This window comes from Temnothorax nylanderi, unplaced genomic scaffold, assembly GCF_030848795.1.
Source record: "Temnothorax nylanderi isolate EJ_2023f unplaced genomic scaffold, tnyl_v1.0 TNYL_tig0048_pilon, whole genome shotgun sequence".
Classification (NCBI taxonomy): domain Eukaryota; kingdom Metazoa; phylum Arthropoda; class Insecta; order Hymenoptera; family Formicidae; genus Temnothorax; species Temnothorax nylanderi.
In genome coordinates this window covers 851,547-873,831 of record NW_027249110.1, presented here as the reverse complement: position 1 = coordinate 873,831, position 22,285 = coordinate 851,547, and the positions used below count along the sequence as shown (strand labels likewise).

Sequence of the window (22,285 nt, the reverse complement as noted above, 5' to 3'; positions counted from 1 at the left end):
ACAGACATGATTTTTAAATTTTACAAAGAGAAAAGGAGTATATCTATATAGCTCTGATCAATTAGAAAATAAAAATATAAAGCGTAGTAAAGTGTACAAATACATACATAGATATATGTTTCAATTTAGTGAGTCTTGAGAGAGAGAGAGAGAGAGAGAGAGATTCTTCCGTCGACATGTCTTTATTATATATTCTTAGCATATATATGTACATTATACACTGTAAATACGTTCGTAATAAATAAGCATTAGTATCTTATATAAAAAACCTTAAACAATAAATAAATATTCACATTTTTAGCGTTACTGTTGTTACACAAGTTTATCAACGTTCCCTCATGGCATCGCCTAATATCTCTTGAAAATAAAATTCTTTCGTGAGATTAAAATAGAACGCAAACCTTTTTCAAGATCTCGCGTCGAGCATCGTGAACAAGTCTTTCTTTTCTTTCATCAGAATGAAAACAAGCATTGCCATCGGAGTCAAGCTCCTTTTTAAATTCAGCTTCCTACACTCGCAATATGTAATGTATGTATATGTATATACACATGTGTATCACAGACCTTTCGTAATGATGCAGGAAAGAAACGTCAGAGAATACTTTTCAGCGTATGACTGCTCGAGAAATAACTTGGAAATAATCATATCAATAGTAATTTTTAGTGTATATTATGACACAACTATAATACCATTGTCATTGGGAGAGAAGTCATATTCTAATTAAGTATCTGCAATGGTCGCATATCGTACAATTATACACTGTGAACGTGCACTTAAAACTAATGGAGTGATGATAATGGAGACTATAAACAAATCAATGATATGGTCCTACCATCTTTTTCTCTCCCCCCTCTTTCTCATACACACACATACACACACAGATATACGCATCTTCTCTCTCTCTCTCTCTCTCTCTCTCTCTCTCTCTCTCTCTCTCTCTCTCTCTCTCTCTCTCTCTCTCTCTCTCTCTCTCTCTCTCTCTCTCTCTCTCTCTCTCTCTCTCTCTCTCTCTCTCTCTCTCTCTCTCTCTCTCTCTCTCTCTCTCTCTCTCTCTCTCTCTCTCTCTCTCTCTCTCTCCCTCTCTCTCATTAGCATAATTTGAAAAATAATGATTTATAGATTCTTTCTGATTTCACACGCGCATGCACACACACACGCACGCACGCACGCACGCACTCTCTCTCTCTCTCTCTCTCTCTCTCTCTCTCTCTCTCTCTCTCTCTCTCTCTCTCTCTCATGCATACAGAACACAGTCATGTACCACGACTTTGTAAAATCATTACGAACTAAAAGCAGATTGTTGCGAGGAAGTCGAGGGCAGGAAAAGGTTCTGCGCCAGGTGGGGCTGCCCGGGCGGTTTATTTGCCGGCAATCGGCCGATAGCGGACGTAGAAATAGCGGGATTATAGATATTATCCAGACCATGATAGGATATGAGCGCCGATAGAGCGTTCCGAACACCAGCAGTTGCCAGCTGGGACCATCTCCCGTGAGAGCTCACGGCATCGTCGCCGGCATACACCGCGTGCGCGTCGAAATTACCTGGCATATGCGACGCGCTCGTATCTGCGAAAAAAGTTACATGTCAATGACAATGGGTCTGTTTTCTGTTGCTGAACTGGCTGCACTAGTTCAGAGTTTATCTTTTTTCCTCCACATTTTCGAAGGAAAAAGATAAACTTTCAACTAGTGCACCCAGTTCAGCAATAGAAAACAGACCCAAAATCAATGTGAGGGATATAGTGCCGGAAACCACAAACCTAGAAGAGTTGGATTCAATATCGGAAGATGAGGATCTAGTTGTCCGCCTGGTCGAGCATTCGCGACGAGGCGAAGCTCCGCGCGTAGATCAGCCAACAATTGTACCACCTTGGGATCGCACTGTAAATAACATAAGATTGTAAATTGCTGTAAATATCGCTGTAAATGTTAAGAACTAGAAGAAATTTTATTATATTGTTAAAAAAATATATTCCTTTCCTTGACAAATATAAAAACTAAATATTTACAATGTGAATGTAAATGAAGCGATTGCCACAATTGATTAGCGAGCGAGATTAAATAACAGACAAATTGTCTAAAGAATCTCTTTACATAATTACCTCATTCTGGTCTGACCGCAATGAGAGAAGATCGTCGACTCGAATCGGTTTTCCCTGATTCAAGGCATTTGTGAGGATCATCAATCTCCGGGCAAGATTATCCTCGGTACACATTTCCAACGGTTGATTATCTCCCTTTAGATTTGACTGCGGCTTAACGGACGGTGAAGAGTTATAATAGTACGATGGCGTAGACACTATGTACGGACCGCTCTGATTAAACAAATTATCTTCACCGTAATGAGCTTCCGCGCCAAGCCTGCTTGGGTGTGAGTTATAGCCTGCTTCCATCTTTAGTCGTTTAGAGGACCTGTAACAGAGTTATAAGCCTTGCGTGAGGTATGAAGGTTCAATAAGTACAAGACTTACAGATAAAATAGAAACGAGAATATACACAATGATTGCAATGATATTAATTTACTTATAATTGAATGATGAAAAATTAATAACGACAATATTTTTTTTATTTCAATTATGAAATGTATATATATAGTATATGTATATAACTTTTTTGACAAAAAATTTATGAACATTATATCTAATTTTGTCATAAATTATTGATAAAACATTGTTGCATTTTTATAAATATCTAATAACATAAATATATGAAGAAATAATGGAAGATCATGCAACTAGCAAGCAATACAAACGTGTCTTAAAGCAAGCCCAATTACATATGCACTAAAATTACACATGCACATAGCATATTAATATAATCGTAAGATTTTATTTACTGTTTATTTTTGTAACAAATCTTGGAGAATAATGTAGAACAATGAAGAATAGCAAGATATTTCCTCTTTATCGCGAGTTAATGCATCACTTAATACATAGATCCTATATTGTAAACAATATTGTGGAGCGATTATTATCGCTATATATCGCTATATATTTCGATTATTATTTGGTTAGCAAAGCTCAAGCACATGGTTGGTTACATGATACGCATACTTGACAGATATGAGTCAATAAAATTCAACACTCTGGACGTAAACACATATTAAAAGATTTGGAACTTTTGTTACCTATTATATATTCTTACAAGTGCTACAAAATTCGTCCATCTATTATTCAGCCACAATTACATTATCTCCTGAAACATAATTTTCTCCTATTAGACATCATGCCAATTATCTTGTGTGTCCATAATTCTTTTATCCAAAGTCATATATATATGTCACTTTCTACATATTCCACAATACAAATTATGATACAGTCAGAAAAAACGTCAATGTCTATGTGACAATGACTATTATATATTTGAATAACTTATGTGTACATGCTCACGTATCAGTCTATATTGTATATAAATCTAGTTATAAATTATTATTATACTCCGCATTCTTATATAAAATTTTACTATATAATTATGACATTATTAACATCTTGTATAATAATGTTCACAATTGTTGGTAACTATATTTTACATACTAATAATGATGCAACATTAATTAAAAATATTATTAATTAACAATGAATAAAAACATAATTTTATCTTAAATATATTTGTATAAACAGATAGTTAAACAAATTTTTAAAAAATTATACTATTAAAAAAAAAAGAGAACTTTATCAATATTGAACATTATAATTCGACTAATATAACCAGCTATTTGTTCATACTATAAACACATTTTAAATATATTTTTATCACGTACTACCAATGTATCAAATAAATCGTAGGACATATATATATATATATATTTTATAAACTATCAAACTTCATGCTTATTATAAATTCCTTAATTACAGTTGTATGTAAAAACATGTGACATGTTTTGAAACGTTATATTTTCCAAAGTATTTTACATCTGTATTTATAAATATGTATATCTACTAGTTATACGAACACACATTTTATCATGAATACACACTCTGTATTGATAGATCTTCGTTCTCTTACAATGTACATTTTTTTGTACAGAATATATTATAATATAAAAAATAATTGACAATATGAAGATTGTCTCATTATACTGTAATCTGCTGGCTCATTGAAGATATTGCAAATTACATGAAGACCATGACTATTGTGTTTCACATATAATTTCTTCCATAAAATCTCAAAAAATAAATACATATGCTTTTCTATAATATTTCATAAAATCCCAAGAAATAAATACATATGCTTTTTTATAATATTTCAGGAAATTCTTAACAAGAGCTTTATTACAGTGGGTGCGATTCACTTGGCGCTCCAAACGCTCTTGGAAACATTTCATCCTTGTTGTTTATTAAATGTTAAACAAGGACAAAATGATGCTCTGAAGCGTTTGAAGCGTCTAGTGAATTACACCCAGTATTGAAAACGTCTTTACAAAAACGAGATCTACAACTTTTATTTCAAGGAAAAAATCAAGTTCCATTTAAGAAATTAGTCGCCTTTAAAATTTCTCGTAAACATTTATAATATGACTCACATCGGAATCATGTGTCCTCCTTTAAACCAAACAACTTTTGAAATATTTTTCTCTAGAAACTATTTTTGGAAATAAAAAACTTGTCACGCTTTATTTTATCCACCCTGTATATAAGAATATACAGTGTATGTGCGTGTGTGCATTATATATATATATATATATATATATATATAAGAATGACATTAAAAAAAATATATATATATATATATATATAAATGGTAAAATGTTTATTATATTTATATATAATAAAGTAATAAATTAAAACTTTCAATAAGTAGAATTTTAAAAAATTATGCTTATTGAAAGTTTTAAAATTTATTACTTTATTATATATAAATATAATAAACATTTTAACATTCTTTCTATGCCATTCTCATATTTATACTATTGGTATTGTACTTGGTTTTGCTATTAGAAATATAATTTTAATATTTATATATTAAAGAAATAAAACATTCGATTTACCTGCTTTTATTTCTAAAAATAAATAACGAAAGAAAGTTATATGTATCAAGATATTTGTGGAATAAGTAGAAACAGTAACATATATTTTATGCTTATTTTACACATATGAATCAGTAAACGCTGGTAAATAAGTATTTTCCACGATAATTGTCGAGTGCTGCTTGGATTTTTTTGAAGAGATATTAGTACATGATATAAGCATAAAAATAAAAAATATCAAAACCTAAAAAAATTAAATAATAAAATGTTTGGATAGCGTTAAAGATTTATTCACAAAAAATATTTTAAATAAATGTCTCTGAATACGTTTAAGTATATTGCAGCATTCGAATATTATTTTACATTGCTATGACGTTACATTAGAAAACATCCGAAGATTGAATTTCACTGTAAGGATAGTGTCAGTAACGCACATGCAAAAAAAAATAGTGTAAATACTAAATAAATACACAATGATTCGCCATTCGTATATTACAAGAAACTCATCATAACTATCTATAATATGAATCACTAAATTGTAATACAACAGTGGCTAGGAGGTGATTAAAGTATAAATGTACGCCGGAAATGTGAATATCTAAATAAATTGGATTAATTATAAATGAAATTAATTAGAATCAAGGTTAATATCTTCATGACTTTAGTCTTGATCTTCTTGTATTTGCCTTCTTCGGTCTTCCAATGCAGCTCATCCATTGTATCTGTATATATTTTGCCTATATATATATATATATATATATATATATTTACATTACAAAGTCTTACAACTCAGAGCTCATCTATTTGTACAGATCGTCGTTTTACGCTCTATCTGTAGGTACCTAAAGAGTCTTTTTATGAAAAACAGCGAGGAGAATCACGCGTTGACCTCTATATTTATTTACAATCGTTATTTCTTTTAATCATGACTTTTCTACTTGCATGTTTGAATATAGATACAAATATATATTTATATAGAGATGTTATAAATTAATCTCTAAAAGAATCTAAATCGATGCATGTGCGCAAAAATTATACACAAATGTTCCTCATTTTGATATATTAACGTGAGCGCATGCATTATGTATTCTTTTTGCGGTATGTTTGTATATATGCTGATGTATATTTATGTATATACATGTACATTCCCCTTTTGTATAATATTAGTGAGATATGTACATATACCTAAATAGATTAACTGAATAAACCGACAATTTAATTTTTACAATTGTCCTTAGAAACGAATGGTAGACTGAATCACAGTTATTACTCTAAAATGTATACCTTTTTCTTGTATAGAGATTTACACGTTAAAGTGGCGATTATTAGGCATTCATATATAGGACCGTAATAATATAGTTATAACAACCCTTATAAATGGTTCGATATGGATAGTGGAACGATAATTAACCCTTTAGCTGCAAATGCTACATATATTTTATGATTAAAGAACTTAAATACCACATCACAGAAATTAAAAACTTTGTAATAAGGAGCTACAAAAGAGAGAGACTATATTCATTATAAATTTATTACACACCGCGTCTTTTTATATTAATCAAAATGATCAAAATGAAAATAATAAATTTAGCCGTCAAATTGTATTTCTGGTATATTTATTTTTAATTTAAAAAAGTGTTGGGTGGCGCAGCCAAAGAGTTAAGTGGTATATAACATATTTCATTATCATAAAATATTATCGCCGAGGCATGTTGCGTATGCCCTGAAAAATACAATATTTTAAGTATATATCTCACACAGTCTATCAAATCAATCGTTTAAGGATAAAAATCTCTGTAGAGCGAAGTCACGAACAGAGAAGGATGTTTCGTGCTTCTATTTTCCATTGTTCTGCGTTATTGCCATCGTCGTGTTTGAACGACTGTGAACGAAACTAAAATTAACTCGTTGATTCATCAGGTTGAAAGGAAGGAAGTTCGGCATGCAAACGAGAATCGGAAGGAACACACAGAAATACTACTACATTTTCTTCTCGATGTCACTTCTCATTTTCAAGAAATTCATTACTTGAACAATGCATTTTCCTAAAGAAAATAAATGCAAAGCACAACTGTCGTACACAGCCATCTACGTGTATAAGCAAATTAGTCGTTGATCGAGACGTACGTCTCAGCAGCTCGTAAATTTGATTTCTTTACGGCTTTACTCACCCCCCGACATCTGATAGATCATCCTTGTTGGGACCTCCTTTATTCGGAAAGGGAAGGAGAGGAGGCAATTTTGCTGCAGCACTCTCTTGCTGTTCCCGCAACAAGCGCTTTCGCTTTTTACTCCAGAGCTCATGACAATCTTGCCAAGTCGGAAGCTGTGGCGCTGGCATCCTGATATATCGTGAAAGTGTAATGCATTTTATAAATAAGATTTGAACTAAGAAACATATGTACTCCGATACACATGAAAAGCCGATACGAGGAAATGCAGAAATATAACCTACTGTTCAGGCTGAACGTTTTTCAACCAAGCACTCTTAAGCGCATCGGCTGCTGTTATCCGCTTTTCGGGATCTAATTCTAGCATTTTATCCAGGAGATCCAAGGCTGTTCCTGGCATAAATGCGAAATCCTCCCGCAGACGTCTTCTATGCTGCTTCTTTGGCTTAAGTGCATGCCACTGTGGTAATTTTATCACAGAAGGCCAAACGGCAGGAGTGGGCGTCCCACAAACCCTCGAGATCATCTCCAATTGCATTATATCTACGTTGGCCTGGTAAAAAAAAAATGACCGTAATTAATAATAAACTAATATTGATCTGTTTTTTCCAGCTTAAGAAATGGCTATTACCTGATATAAAGGTTTTACCTGAAATAAAGGTTTCTTGGAAAACAATTCTCCCAAGATACATCCGCAACTCCAGACATCAATTGCAGGCCCATAACGTTCCTCTCCCAGCAAAAGTTCGGGGGGTCTGTACCATAGAGTGATCACCTTATTGGTGTACGGTCTCTGTCTATCCTCCGCGTTATAAAGTCGTGCCAATCCGAAGTCGGCCAGTTTAACCTCGCCCCTATTAAAAATTGTTATCATACATTACATTATATTAAGTAATTGCAAGAAGTAAATTATTTAGAAGATGACGCATATGTACCTGTTATTCATCAATATATTTGAGCATTTGATATCCCGGTGCAGGAAATTCTTGCTGTGACAATAATTTAAGCCATCCAACAACTGCTTCATGATACTGGCGTTATTCATCTCGTTGAAATCCACCATACCGGATTCCAGCAGACCCATCAAGTCATGATCCATGTATTCAAAAACTAGATAAAAGGAACCTTTATCCTTATCCTAAAACATAGAACATGACATAATTAATTGATTCTGTAAAAATCTAATTAATTAAATTAAACTAGTAAAAAGTTATTCCATACTCCATGTTCCATTAGCGATGTTTGTCAGTATTTCAAATTACTGAGAAATATCTTAGAAAATAATTAAATTAGCGGTAGATTGATTCTATATATTTAATGTATAATAGAAAATTCTCTCTCTCGTGTATGCGATAGCACGATAATCCCATCAACATGCTGCTATGTCGGATTATATATAAATTATATTCTACATAATTCCTGTTAATAAATCAAGTATCGACAAATATATTGTAATACTGCTAGAGTGCTGTTACAGATTATATATAGCCAGGGCTAAAAAAGTACCTTCCGGAAATCTTGAGCGTCTTGCTTGTCAGTGACGATTTCTCTGAGGTTAACAATGTTCTTGTGATTGAGCTGTCGTAGGATCTTTATTTCTCTGACTGCCGTGATGGGAAAGCCTTCTTTCTCGTTTTCAAGTCGGACTTTTTTCAAAGCAACCATCACGCCGGATCGTTTGTCTCGTGCCTTATACACCTGCCCATATGTACCTTCTCCGATCTGCGCAATAAATTCGAACACGTCGACACATCGTTCGCCCCAATCCTTGCCGCCGGAAGCCGACATAGGAGCATGACAGTTTCGCGATCCTCTGCGTTTCAGTATTTTCGGTCTTTTCAATTTCGGCTTTGGTGCCACTCGTTCGACCTTCAAACGCGGCGGCGTTGCATTCGGATCGTCCTCGCCACTCAAGTCTTCCGATCCAGGCACAACTACAGTTCAAGTTAATAAATTGACGACAAGTTATTTTTACACGAAAAGTTAACAACGACGTTAATTTTAACTTAAGCAACGAATAAAGATCTCGTCCGTAAATAAAACATACCTGGCGGCATTGGCAGATCCTTGATACCCTTTTTCTGCAGCGGCTTCGTTGACGTTGGAAATTTCAATTGCACCTTGCTGGGAGGGCTCGGAGAACGGCTCGGCGGAGAATCTATACTTTCCAAATCATTCTGGTTAATGCCAGGTGGCAATGGTAATCTCTTTAGGCTTTTGGTCGTGAACGTTACTATGGGAGGCTTGGGAGGATCCACAGATTTAAGTGGCACAAGATTATTGGGTTGATTAAACTTGGACATAATCGTGTTGGGCGCTGGAACGGGGATCGGTGGAATGGGTGGCGGTGGGACAGACATATTGGGCAGAATCGGTGTCGGCGGGATTGGCGGCACCGACACTTGCGCCAAGACTGTCGATACAGATTCGGCTGATTGTGGCAGTGGTGGCGGCGGTGGGGGCGGTGGTTGTACTCCAGGAGCAGGAGCCGGGAAATTCGGGCTGTGTGACACGACGATCGGACAACTGTTGGGCATTATCGATGGTGGGTTGGGCGAGGTATGCACAATCGCGTGAGAAGCAAGCGGATTCATCGCAGTGGGTATCGGATTAGGTAGCGGTACGCCGGTTGGTGGTAACGGTGGCGTTTTGCACGCTACAGCGCCGTCGTCGCTCGTCGGAACAGGAATATCGGTGACGTCGACCACGCTATCGCCAGTCTTTGCGTGTTGCTCCTTGTAATTTATAGATCTGTCTTTATTGTCGGTAGAAGCTTTAATCTCGGCGGACGCGCTGCCGCCGTCGCCGTCCTTCTCGTCGGTGCTCTCTATGATTTGCACTTCGTCTTGGTTCCCGACTTTTTCCTTCGCGGCCTGCAACTTTTTGTACGCCAACTCCCTCATATTACGGTCCTTAACGAGTTCCGCGAACAGACTGGTCTCGCTGATCTTGGCCTGTACTCGAAGATTTCGGGCGGTGATGCTCGACGGGCTTCTAGCCCGAGATCTGTGAGGAGAAGGAGAAGGTATTCTGGGACGCGGGCTCTTCGATTTGAGTTTCCTCGAGGTCTTGCGGGATTTGCTGGGCGAACGCGATCTTCTTGGGGTGCGACTCCTTCTGGGCCGCGAACGCGACCTCGAGCGAGACAGTTTTCGCCATCTTCCCGGACTGCGCGATCGCGACCGAGACAGAGGCAAATGTAATCTAAAATGGGTCGAAAATCGTTATATACGTGAATGTGTGGCGCAACAAGTTTACTTCCTATTACATCACGTCTCAATATGGTACAAAAGAATAACTTTTGTACCATGAACGTACCTGCTTCCAGTGGGACTCCTAGTTGATCTCGATTTCCGCTTGTCTCTCCTGTCCTTGTCGTGAAGCCGGTGGCTACGTCGCTCGGACTCGTCTCGTCTTCTACGTTTAGGGGAAATAACTCCGCTGTCCGTTCGTCGCCTGTGACTACTCCCGGGACTCGGACTAAACTCTCGTCGTCTGACGGTGGCCGGACTCGGGCTGTGCCTAAGTCTGTGGAGCACCGGAGTAGGACTAAAGTCTCTCCTTCGCGACGGTGGACTATGATCCCTTCGTCTCGACGGTGGACTCGGGCTGTGTGGCCTCCTGCGGTTTACGCCAACGGGTCCGGGACTAACGCTGGAACGACGGGTCACGTGGATACTGGGACTACGTTTCTGCCGATCGGGACTGCTGTGCTTTGGCACGGCGACGGGCCCGGTTTTATTCAAATTCTCCGGCGTCGTGGCGCACGGAGGCATCAGTGGCGTATGCGGCGATTCTACCTGCCTCGTCGACGAGTGAGTTGGCGGGGTGACGTTTCGCGATGTCTGCCTCGACATCTCTAGTTCCACGTCGTCGCTAGGACATCTCTGCTCGCGTGGCGTAGCCGGGGAGATGGGCGACATGTTGTCCTTGAGTGGTAATGGGGGCGATTCTGACCAGTGAACGGAAGTGACAACCGACGACTTGTCGCGGTTCGGACTTGGAACGATATCCTCGGCGACAGCGCGATGCGGGCTCATGCTGTGAGAATGCCTCTTGGATTTTCTCTTTTTCTTCTTCCCCGAATTCGAGGACGGGGTCAGACTTCTTTTCTTCTTCTTCTCGCGTTTGTGCTTCTTCTCCTTTCGTCGGGCGTACCGTCTCGATTCTTCCTCGTACTCCGGCGTTGCGCCATGCATCGTCGTCGGTTGTTGTTGCTCGTTCGACAAGGAGTACCGTCTACCGGAATGTCGATGCTGAACCGACGGTGACGGAGATAGGCTGATTGGCGACGCTCCGAGAGCGCGAACCGGACTGCCGCCATAATATCGTCTTTGAAGGAACGATTCAGGTACCTCTCCATCCGTGTAACTATTGGCGCGACTATCCTCCGATTGTATCTCTCCCGCTTCAGGCTCTGAGAGATCTTCGCTACTTACATCGGAATATTCGACCAATGGTTTCACGACGGACGAGGCTACAGTTGGAATTGTCTCTAGTGACTTGTCGCGCGAACGTTTCTTCTTCTTTTTCCCAGAGCTCTTACTTTTGCCATGTCTTCTGTGTCGCTTGTCAGGACCATCAAAGCTGTGCCTGTTCACGTCGCTGCTCGCGCTGCCTCTTCTTCGTGAGCGGAATCTCCCATTACGTTCGGCTCGTTCGATATCACGAGTGCTAGGCATGTCACCTACTAAAAATAAAGCGAATATCAATAAAGTGATATACCTATACATATATATGTATACATACATATGTACACATATACATATACATTAATTATAAAAGCATATTGTTATTGTATGCTGTGACATAATCAACAACAAACAAAAACAATTCTCATAGGCTAATAGAATTAAATAACAAGTCCTGCGTACATATTCGTTATCGTTAGGTGTATCTTGATGTTGTTAGACATCATTATCATACTTCAGGCACACACGCACACATACGCGCATATTAAATATCACTAATAAATTTATAAGGTTTTTTTCTTTTCGAAGAATATTAATTTTATTTTCTTGGTCAAATAATTTTACACGTAGGTACGTATGCATAACACACTACCCTAAAGCTAAGCTTAGAGGTAATTTTATTTGTTATCAGCCCTCGTTAAGACCGCGAATGGGGAAAGTATCAGCAGGAGCTAACAGGAGCGAGCGGGAGACTATTCTTTCTCGCTTGCCCTAACATCAACGTCATCGACGGAAACGCTACTGCTTCGACATGCCTCGACAGCGACACTGCACTGGCTTAGTTTACAGGTTTACACCGACCACCGACCGTTTAGTATGTATACGCGTACCAAGTACTACATTCGGACTAAATCCATTGGTACGATCGGTGTAAACTAATGGATTTAGTCCGAATATAGTACTTGGTACGCGTATCAAAAGCTCGGTGTAAATCAGATCACTGTCTCGAGTCGAGACGAGACGACGAGACTCTTGAGCTCGAGCACTCGTCCACACTCGTCGTCGAGTCTCGCGGCTCGCGGCTCGCGGCTCGCGGCCGATCGTCATGGATTAATGGATATATATGTATGACACTCATGGACTCACGCGCGACCGACACCATGCACATATGTACACATGTACACATACACGCTCACACACACACTCACTCACTCACTCACGCACGCACGCACGCACGCACGCACACACACAGCGATACGATGTACGTATATAGCGATATCGCGAAAACGACGAACGACGCGATTACCTTGCGACTTGCGAGCGAACGATCGCGTTATGCTAATAAGCTGCGTCGCACTCGCTCGGATCCAAATCCAAGCCGGACGTGAATCGAGGACGAGCGAGCGGACGCGGGTAGGAGAATCGGCGAGGAACGCGGAGCCACGAGGATCTCGAGCGAGCCAGCACGGCCGCCATTGCGCCTCTACACGTACCACGTACCGCGACCACGGACTCGCCCAGTTTCTTTTCCCGAGCGAGAATCCGCGCGACGGTCAGGACGATGTAGATGCGAGAACCCGGGCGGGAAATTGCGCGACAATCGTACTTACGTGCGATATATGTCCTGCAACGTCGCGGCGAGCCTCGGTGTTGTTCGCATCAGGTCCAGAACCGACACCGAAGGCCGATGATGAGAGTGCGTGACGGTTACGTCGTTCCTCTTCGCGCAAAGCAGTTCCAGCTTCCAGCACGTAATTCGCGGACGACCGATGTCTCCGGCGAAAAATTTATCTTTCTCCTGAACGTACGGCGTTCAGGCGATCATATTTTTATGATTCTACCAGCCGATCGTATCATGTCTCATGTATTTTCTTTGGATTGGATTCTGGCTCGCTCATAAAAGGGTATCTCGACCGAGTGGAAGCCATTAACCATTAGCACGTCATTTCTGCGTGACGTGACGTAACGCCTTTGCCAGAGTCACCTCGGCCCTCGGTCACCAGTATCTCGCGGTGGTGTCGCCGCGGCGCGGCGAACCTTAGCAATTACTAGGGAGTCTAGGGACGAAACGAAACGAGGACGACAAAGGCGCTAGTGGCGCTAGTGGCGCTAGGAACTAGCAAGATCTCACTGATCTCTGGTTACTTATGCTACGTCTATATATTCTTATGTCTATGGTTATAAGCTCATTTCGTTCACATGGCGAACGTAACCTATGTTCTATGTTCTATGTTAAATGGGAAAATTTTACGAGAACGATAACGTAAATCGCAAAAGAGATACAAATACAAAGAGATACGGGCGGCGAAACGCGTGATCTGGCGTGACCTGGCGATTGAATATCTGCTAAGGAAGGACGAGATCGCGAGGAAGTTAACTGGAAAAGATGGGTGAACGCTACAATATCCATAGCCAATTGGAGCATCTGCAATCCAAGTACATCGGTACGGGACACGCGGACACGACCAAATTTGAGTGGCTGGTGAATCAGCACCGAGATTCCTGCAGTTCGTACATGGGCCACTACGATTTGCTAAATTTCTTCGCGATCGCCGAGAACGAAGCCAAGGCACGAGTCAGATTCAATCTTATGGAGAAGATGCTGCAACCCTGCGGACCACCGCCCGAGAAGCCGGAGGATTAAATTTGCTTTTGCGTGTTCTTCCTTTCAACATTTTTTCCCCGTGTGATAGAAAAACTCTTGTAACTCTTGAAAAAAATTAATTTTTTATCCTCTTTATTATTAAAAAAGATGTGTTTCATGGAAAAGGAAAATTAATAAACTCGAGTGGATTTCGTTAAAAATCCGCCAATATTACGTGTTAGTGTGCTTGTGTTCTCCCGCAACGCAAGTCCCGCATGATCGACGCAAATATCGACGCCGACGTGTTGATATAACCTTAATCGTGTTTGCGTTAACTGGTTAACAAGGAGATACACGGAAAACGGTTTTTTCATAATCTTGCATTATTGAAAGAAATTTACATATAACAAGATTTTATAATTGATTATTGATAGCTCCAGCAAGACAAATAATCAAGATGCCTCCATTTCCATTATGCTCCACAAAGTGTGGGAAAAATGCCATCTTAAAGGTGAATTATTTTCTCAGTTTTATACCGTATCTAAAAGATTGTTGAATATATTATTCAATACACTGTCAAATATAATTGAAGGAAATACATAGATATATTTTTAGAGGCCAAAAACTGGCGATACGTTGTGCAAGGAATGTTTCTTCTTGGCGTTTGAGACCGAAATTCACGATACTATTGTCAATGGTAAATTGTTCAAGCCTGGTGACAAGGTTGCCATTGGAGCATCGGGTGGAAAGGATTCCACCGTACTAGCGTATGTCTTAAAGACTCTGAACGAAAGATACAAATATGGATTGGATCTGTTTCTTTTGTCCATCGATGAAGGAATTACCGGTAATGTAACTATACCAGTCTATAAAAGTAACATAAAATTACTTGTAGCATGTAAAAAATATTTAAAAAATATATATATATTATTAAATGCATCATTTTAGGATACAGAGATGATAGCTTAAAAACTGTGACGCGTAACAGAGATGATTATGGTATTCCACTTAAAATTTTATCGTATAAGGAGTTGTATGGATGGACAATGGATTCTATAGTCGCAGAGGTAAAATATATTAAATCTAAGCTTCTGCTTAAGCCTACTAAGAACTTGATTGGTGCAATAGTTACTGGACTTGATAATTTAAGGATGTGCCAACCAAATGGCTCGTGTACGCGCACCGGCAGAAATGGTGTCCCTCGGCGGCAAGGTTACATATATAAGCACACGCATACGTATACCTAGCCGCCACTGGACACCATTTATATGCCGGTGCGTGTACCGATGCACAGTTCGTCTCGTCGTTTCGCATCAAATTGGCGCGAGACACAGCCGCATTTCTCGATAATTTCAAGATCAAGTAAAAAACACGTATATGTATTTTAGATTGGCCGTAAAAATAATTGCACATTTTGCGGTGTTTTCCGAAGACAGGCATTGGATAGAGGGGCTGCAATTTTGGAGGTAGATTGCATCGCAACAGGTCATAATGCGGATGATATCGCTGAAACGGTATTAATGAATATTTTGAGAGGTGATATTGCCCGACTACAGAGATGTACATCTTTAATCACTGTAAGAATATTATTGCATACACGCCATATGAAGTTACAACAAATGTTTGTTATCTATATTTTTATGTAATATAGGCTGGTGCAGATTCTATCATGCGTTGTAAGCCACTGAAATATGCATACGAAAAAGAGATTGTCATGTATGCATATTTTAACGGTCTGGTATACTTCTCCACAGAATGCATATATGCTCCAAACGCTTATAGAGGTTACGCACGAGCCTTTCTAAAAGATTTAGAGAAAATAAGACCTTCATCTATCATAGACATAATACATTCAGGTAAAAATATCTTTCTTGTAATATTCTACTAATATTATTATATTAACGTTTATCTGTTACGTAACCTGAAAATTGTAAAAATAATATTATCTACTAGGTGAGCAGTTACAAGTGAGAGATAACGTAAAAATGCCAGAGAGAAGAAATTGTACTCGATGTGGATTTGTTTCAAGTCAAGAAATATGTAAAGCGTGTGTTCTGTTGGAAGGTTTGAATAGAGGACTACCAAAACTCGGTATTGGTAAATCTAATAAAGCTAAAAAGATCATGAGCTTGCACGTTGATAAAAAAAACGAACAGCAAAGTACAGATTTTTAAGATTTCTATATATCTAAATATGTAACATGTGTACACGTAAAATATACTTTTACAAAAAAAATTATCTTCTACGTATATATTTTTTATTTGGGGAAAAAAACATTGTGTTCGTACATAAAAAAATTTAAAATTTCAAACAAAGCCATTGTATACAGTTTTAAAGCAGTAAGCTTGATAATTTATAACAAAAATAATTTATATTTCTGATGTTTATGAAATATATATTAGTATTATACATATATATATATTAAAAATCACGTACATCATCACAGGATAGTTTTGTAATTTTGTACTGATAACTATTATAATTAATGTACGTGTGCTTATATATTATAATTCAAGTTTTGACTTATAAATATAATTGTACATACATATATATGCCTTCATGTAAAAAAGATAGAATCATACGGGATAGTATCACTTTAATCAATCAGTGTTTTCACACTTTCTAATACAATAAAAATATTCTTGCTACATAAAAGTTTTATGATAAAACATGTATTCATATCAAAATGAAATTTATGATATATATGCCGCTGCTCTCTTAAGGATTTGTTTTCTGCATGTGGGACAATTATTATTGATGCGAACTGAGCAATCTTCGCATATGCATACGTGACCACAAGGTAGTAAAACAATTTCACGTGGGTTCGTCCAGCAAACTACACATGTTTGATCTTCTCTAAGATCTCCATCCCTGACTCTTCGACGTTTTTCTCGACGCTCTCTTGATGTTTCAAACGATTGATCCAACTCAGATGCCAACCTTTGCTCCGGTGTATTTTTCCAGTATTGTGTTGCCACGGTTTCTCCGACTACGAATCCACCAAATGCAATTGCTGCACCAATTGCTCCAGCACATATCCACCCCCCCAATCCCAAATGTGGACCATTAGAGCTGTCCTTGTCCACGTCCTTGCTTGTGCTGCATCTCCCATTACGTTCGGGTCGTTCGATATCAAGAGTGCTAGACATGTCACCTATTAAAAATAAAGCAAATATCAATAAAGTGATATATCTATACATATATACACATATACATATACATTAATTATAAAAGCATATTTGTATACTGGTACATAATGAACAACAAACAAAAACAATTCTCATAGGCTAACAGAATTAAATAACAAGTCCTGCATACATATTCGTTAACGTTAGGTATATCTTGATGTTAGACATCATTATCATTCTTTATGCATACGCGCACACATACGCGCATATTAAATATCACTAATAAATTTATAAGGTTTTTTTTTGTTTCGAAGATATTAATTTTATTTTCTTGGTCAAATAATTTTACATGTAGGTACGTGTGTACGTGGGTACACACTGCCCTAAAGCTAAGCTTAGAGGTAACTTTACATTGCGGGGTATTTGTTATCAGTCCTCGTTAAAACCGCGAATGGGGAAAGTATCAGCAGGAGCTGACAGGAGCGAGTGGGAGACACTCTTCTTTCTCGCTTGCCCTAACATCAACGGAAACGCGACGATCGGAAATAACGCTACTGCTAGTAGGTACTGCTTCGACAGCAACATTGCATGATTGCACTGGCTTTACAGGTTTACACCGTCGCACTCGCTCGCACTCCAAATCCAAGCCAGACGTGAATTGACGTGAATCGACGATGAACGAGCGGACGCGGGTAGGAGAATCGGCGAGGAACGCAACGCGGAGCCACGAGAATCTCGAGCGAGCCAGCACCAGCCAGCACGGCCGCCATTGCGCCTACATGTACCACGTACCGACCACGGACTCGCCCAGTTTCTTTTCCCGAGCCCGAGCTGGCCCGAGCGAGAATCCGCGACGGTCAGGACGACGTAGATGCGAGAACCCGGGCGGGAAATTGCGCGACAACAGGCTCACGATCGTACTTACGTGCGATATATGTCCAGCAACGTCGCGGCGAGAGGTGTTCGTATCAGGTCTAGAACCGACACCGAAGGCTGATCGCTGATGATGAGAGTGCGTGACCAGCGTGACGGTTACGTCGTTCCAGTCGTTCCCAAGGTCGGTAAATGGGCGGCGGCGCAAACCTTGCGTCGTTCCCAGAGAGCCTCTTATCTGCTCTTATCTAGGCTGCGTGCGGAAACGTCATCCGAGTGCACTCCCTTCTTCTTCTTCTTCTTTTTATATTTATATTGACTCCTGCCTCTTTTCAGAGGACAATATGGCCAGATTTGATCGCTGTTTGTATAGCTAACTGAGAGTGGTGCGCTACTGGTTATAGTGCATCATAGTATGTATAATTCTCAAATTGCCATTTCTTTACGAAAGATACTGGATTGGATCTGTTTCTTTTGTCCATCGAAGGACCGGTAATGTGTAACTATACCAGTCTATAAAAGTAACGTGAAATTACTTGTAGCATATAAAAAATATAAAAATATAATTTTCTTTTAAAATGCATCATTTTAGGGTACAGAGATGATAGCTTGAAAACTGTGACGCGTAATAGAGATGATTATGGTATTCCACTTAAAATTTTATCGTATAAGAAAGTTGTATGAATGGACAATGGATTCTATAGTCGCAGAGGTAAAATATATTAAATCTAAGCTTCTGATTAAACCTACTAAGAACTATTTGATTGGTGCAATAGTTACTGGACTTGATAATTTAAGAATTTGTCAACCAAATGGCTTGTGTACGCACACCGGCAGAAATGGTGTCCCTCGGCGGCAAGGTTACATATATAAGCACACGCATACGTATACCTACTGCCATTGGACACCATTTATGCCGGTGCGTGTACAGATGCACAGTTCGTCTCGTCGTTTCGCATCAAATTGGCGCGAGACACGGCCATTTAGTTTTGTAATTTTGTACTCCTGATAACTATTATAATTAATGTACGCGTCCTTATATATTTTATAATTCAAGTTTTGACTTATAAATAAAATTGTACATACATATATATGCCTTCATGTAAAAAAGATAGAATCATACGGGATAGTATCATTTTAATCAATCATTGTTTTCACACTTTTTCTAATACAATAAAAATATTCTTGCTATATAAAACATGTATTCATATCAAAATGAAATTTATATTATATATGCCGCTGCTTTCTGAAGGATTTGTGTTCTGCAAATGGGACAATTATTATTGATGCTAACTGAGCAATCTTCGCATATGCATACATGACCACAAGGTAGTAAAATAATTTCACGTGCGTTCGTCTTGCAAACTACACATATTTGATCTTCCCTAAGATCTCTATCCCTGACTCTTTGACGCCTTTCTTGACGAGATGTTTCGAGCGATTGACGCAACTGATCTGCCAACCTTTGCTCCTGTTTATTCTTCCAATAGCGTCTTGCCATAATTCCTCCGAGTACCAATCCAATTGCACCACTCATCAAACAAAATATCCTATGTTAGAGAGGATTATATAAAAATACAGACTATAACAGATATTATAACAAATAATATTCTAATTATTTCTACTAGAATTTACGTGCCTGTATATTTTTTTACGATCATCCAATTTCCGTATCAAGGAGGTAATTGACATGCTTGTTATGTAAAAAGGAGGTCCATTTAATGGAGGTTGCAAAGCAAGATAATTAGATTCAGTTTTCGACCTCGAGAGCTCACCTATTGCTGTAATAATTGAATCTTTACGCAACATTTTTTCTGTAGACTGTATACCACGTTGACGTACACCTAATAAATCATAATATATAAATTATAAATGCAAGTTTCAGAACTTGATACACACACATACATTTTTCTACAAAATATACACAATATAATCCTATTACCAGGCAATTACCTGTAAAAAATTCCCATACGTGATCTATAATTGTAGGTACGCTAGGTTGAAAATTATCAGAGATTACGTCCAAGTCTAAAATATCGGCCGACAACGGATCTATTATTTCTACAGAGTGCCATCTGTTTTGCAAAACAAACGGTACCGTATGATATACTTGATGAATCGTTCGTTCTTGGTCAGACCTATGGAGAGTTACATGGATAATTTAAAGAAAAAGAAAACAAAAGCAATATAATGATATTGTCAAGCTTGATATTTATGTTATAATCAGAATTTTTTGTAGTCGCGATGTGCAATCCTACCAATAACCAGCTGACGTTCTTGCGACAACATGTTCCCTGACACTAAGCTTCTGTATGACTCCGGTAACATCTTTTTTATTAACGCTTTGCAATGATTCTCCTAATGGTTTCACGATCCCTCTGACAGCGATGTAATCTACCTTGTTATTTGGGCTCTTATCCAATAGACTTTCCAAATCTGTGCCAATGTCGTGTAGCTCAACGCTCTACAAAATACATGTTTTTAAATCGCCTTTGAAATATTTCAAAATATTCTCATTTAAATTAATATATCTTAGTAGTTTAACAAATCAATATGGTCTACCTTGATTGCCTTAATCGCATTCTTGTAATGAATATACTGTTTCAGACAGATAGTGAATACAATCGTGTCAATTCCGAGCAAAAATATTTCGCTAAAGTACTCCATGATTAGATTACGTTCCTGAATATATTACCGCCCATCTTTACGTTGCTTCAATCTGCATCAATTCATTTCGACTAGGGTTACACACACATTTGGATATCCATCCCGAAATATTTTTAAAATTGCAAGGAATCAAGAAAGAAATGGAAGGAAGACACCAGCGTGTCTCTACCTGGTCTACCTACAAAGACAAGATAACCTCGACGAGTTTTCGTTTATCAGTTGGATGCCGTATAGCCGTATTCGAGATTCGAGAAAACCATGATCGAGTTTTCGATCGATACACTAGCTCTGTAAGTTCTGTTTGTTTTGGCACTTTATTTGCTTTTATTTGCTGTATGTATGTATGTACTTTTCTCTTTTCTCTTCGCTCTCTCCCTCTCTCTATCCAATATCCGCAAATATATCCAACTTTTGTTTGTATGCGTGGGTATGGTATGGGTGCATACGTAACGTATGTGTCACACATGCATAAACCCCCGATAAACTCGTGTTCTGAGTGAAGTATAGTACTTATAGGTTAGGAATTTATTCGCGCGATTTTTGACATTATACAGCAGCGATCAGCGATTATTGCTAGAAATCGATCGTTATGCAAACGTTTATTATTGGAATAACGTAGCGCGCAAACAATGCAATTTTATTGCCATGTTACGATCAAATCAACAACAGAGGCTCGACGAGTTTCCGTCCAATTCTGATATTTTCTGAGAATGAGAAACTCTTACAAATATTAAAATCAAAGTTGGATATTATGCTATAGACTAAATGCTGAAAGATGTCCTGGATATCTTCGTCTGCGTATAGACTGATTAATACTGTTAAAGTTTACAAGTAATAATTAGCCACAAAGATGGTAAGTATTAGGTATTTTCCATTTACATCAAAACTCAGATAATTTTCACTTGTGACGTCGTTCCTATCCTTTTTGGCAATTAATGAATAATAAAGACAGAATGATATGTCACAAGTGAGAATTATCTTTGATGTAAATGGAAAGCATCTATTATATATTGTGCTTTTTCACTTTTTGTTAACAAATTCTTTATAATTTGTTTAAATATAATATGGGACAATTGATAAAACTCTGATTAATTCAATCGGCGATTATAACTTAACCAGCAGAATTGCTTACAGTAAAATTGTTAACTATAATATATAATTCATTAATAGAATTCATTCTATCGATGATAACAAAACAGAAGACATTATTTTAAGTATCTTGATTATCTTGATTATCTGTCATATATTACATTTGTCCGCATTAATTTTTTTTCCTTAACGATTTTATTCTCAGGAAATGGTTCTAGTCCAAAAGAAGAGATCATACACACAGAGGCGGCCGGGTTTCTTCTCATACATGGATTTTGAATGCGCGTGTCCTTGGAGGGTTAATCCTGCACAGCTGCTGAACATTCGCGAATGAATCGGTGCCCTTGTCCTGCATGACGTCACTAGTAGTGTTAGCTGGTCGTAACATTTGTTC

General features: G+C 38.3%; 4 protein-coding genes and 2 long non-coding RNA genes across 17 annotated transcripts; 3 read left to right on the top strand and 3 right to left on the bottom strand.

Annotated features, from left to right (window-relative positions):
- Positions 1-163: 163 nt before the first annotated feature.
- On the bottom strand, positions 164-13,500 carry Cdk12 (Cyclin-dependent kinase 12). Of its 11 annotated transcripts, none has more exons than XM_071705927.1 (11): positions 13,161-13,500; positions 10,457-11,828; positions 9,186-10,342; positions 8,645-9,072; positions 8,074-8,276; positions 7,788-7,992; positions 7,423-7,691; positions 7,139-7,309; positions 2,104-2,413; positions 1,762-1,882; positions 164-1,543 (listed from the first exon to the last, which is right to left on the bottom strand). In XM_071705927.1, the coding sequence occupies exons 2-11, from the start codon at positions 11,818-11,820 to the stop codon at positions 1,281-1,283; spliced, it is 4,491 nt and encodes a 1,496-aa protein (XP_071562028.1). In that variant the 5' UTR covers positions 11,821-11,828; positions 13,161-13,500; the 3' UTR covers positions 164-1,280. The 11 variants fall into 11 exon arrangements, 10 of the variants coding, with proteins under 10 accessions (XP_071562028.1, XP_071562025.1, XP_071562023.1 ...); XM_071705924.1 differs by having other exon boundaries at positions 164-1,567; positions 10,457-11,825; XM_071705922.1 differs by having other exon boundaries at positions 164-1,567; positions 13,161-13,499.
- A 216-nt stretch (positions 13,501-13,716) lies between these two features.
- Sf3b5 (splicing factor 3B subunit 5) lies at positions 13,717-14,365 on the top strand. Its single transcript, XM_071705977.1, has one exon. It carries the CDS (start codon positions 13,937-13,939, stop codon positions 14,192-14,194), a length of 258 nt encoding a protein of 85 aa, XP_071562078.1. The 5' UTR covers positions 13,717-13,936; the 3' UTR covers positions 14,195-14,365.
- A 138-nt stretch (positions 14,366-14,503) lies between these two features.
- Ctu1 (Cytosolic thiouridylase subunit 1) lies at positions 14,504-16,372 on the top strand. Its single transcript, XM_071705969.1, has 6 exons — positions 14,504-14,645; positions 14,750-14,981; positions 15,083-15,201; positions 15,523-15,711; positions 15,786-15,990; positions 16,088-16,372. Exons 1-6 carry the CDS (start codon positions 14,592-14,594, stop codon positions 16,306-16,308), a joined length of 1,020 nt encoding a protein of 339 aa, XP_071562070.1. The 5' UTR covers positions 14,504-14,591; the 3' UTR covers positions 16,309-16,372.
- A 341-nt stretch (positions 16,373-16,713) lies between these two features.
- On the bottom strand, positions 16,714-17,954 carry LOC139772341 (uncharacterized). The gene is made up of 2 exons (XR_011718109.1): positions 17,870-17,954; positions 16,714-17,288 (listed from the first exon to the last, which is right to left on the bottom strand). It is a non-coding gene; the product is annotated as an uncharacterized lncRNA (long non-coding RNA).
- Positions 17,955-18,180: 226 nt separating this feature from the next.
- Positions 18,181-19,224, top strand: LOC139772339 (uncharacterized). The gene is made up of 2 exons (XR_011718107.1): positions 18,181-18,627; positions 18,728-19,224. It is a non-coding gene; the product is annotated as an uncharacterized lncRNA (long non-coding RNA).
- Positions 19,225-19,255: 31 nt separating this feature from the next.
- Positions 19,256-20,840, bottom strand: Mul1 (mitochondrial E3 ubiquitin protein ligase 1). Of its 2 annotated transcripts, none has more exons than XM_071705967.1 (5): positions 20,698-20,840; positions 20,394-20,599; positions 20,089-20,273; positions 19,775-19,979; positions 19,256-19,685 (listed from the first exon to the last, which is right to left on the bottom strand). In XM_071705967.1, exons 1-5 carry the CDS (start codon positions 20,800-20,802, stop codon positions 19,358-19,360), a joined length of 1,029 nt encoding a protein of 342 aa, XP_071562068.1. In that variant the 5' UTR covers positions 20,803-20,840; the 3' UTR covers positions 19,256-19,357. The 2 variants fall into 2 exon arrangements, with proteins under 2 accessions (XP_071562068.1, XP_071562069.1); XM_071705968.1 differs by lacking the exon at positions 19,256-19,685 and having other exon boundaries at positions 19,793-19,828; positions 19,911-19,979.
- Between the last annotated feature and the right edge of the window lie 1,445 nt (positions 20,841-22,285).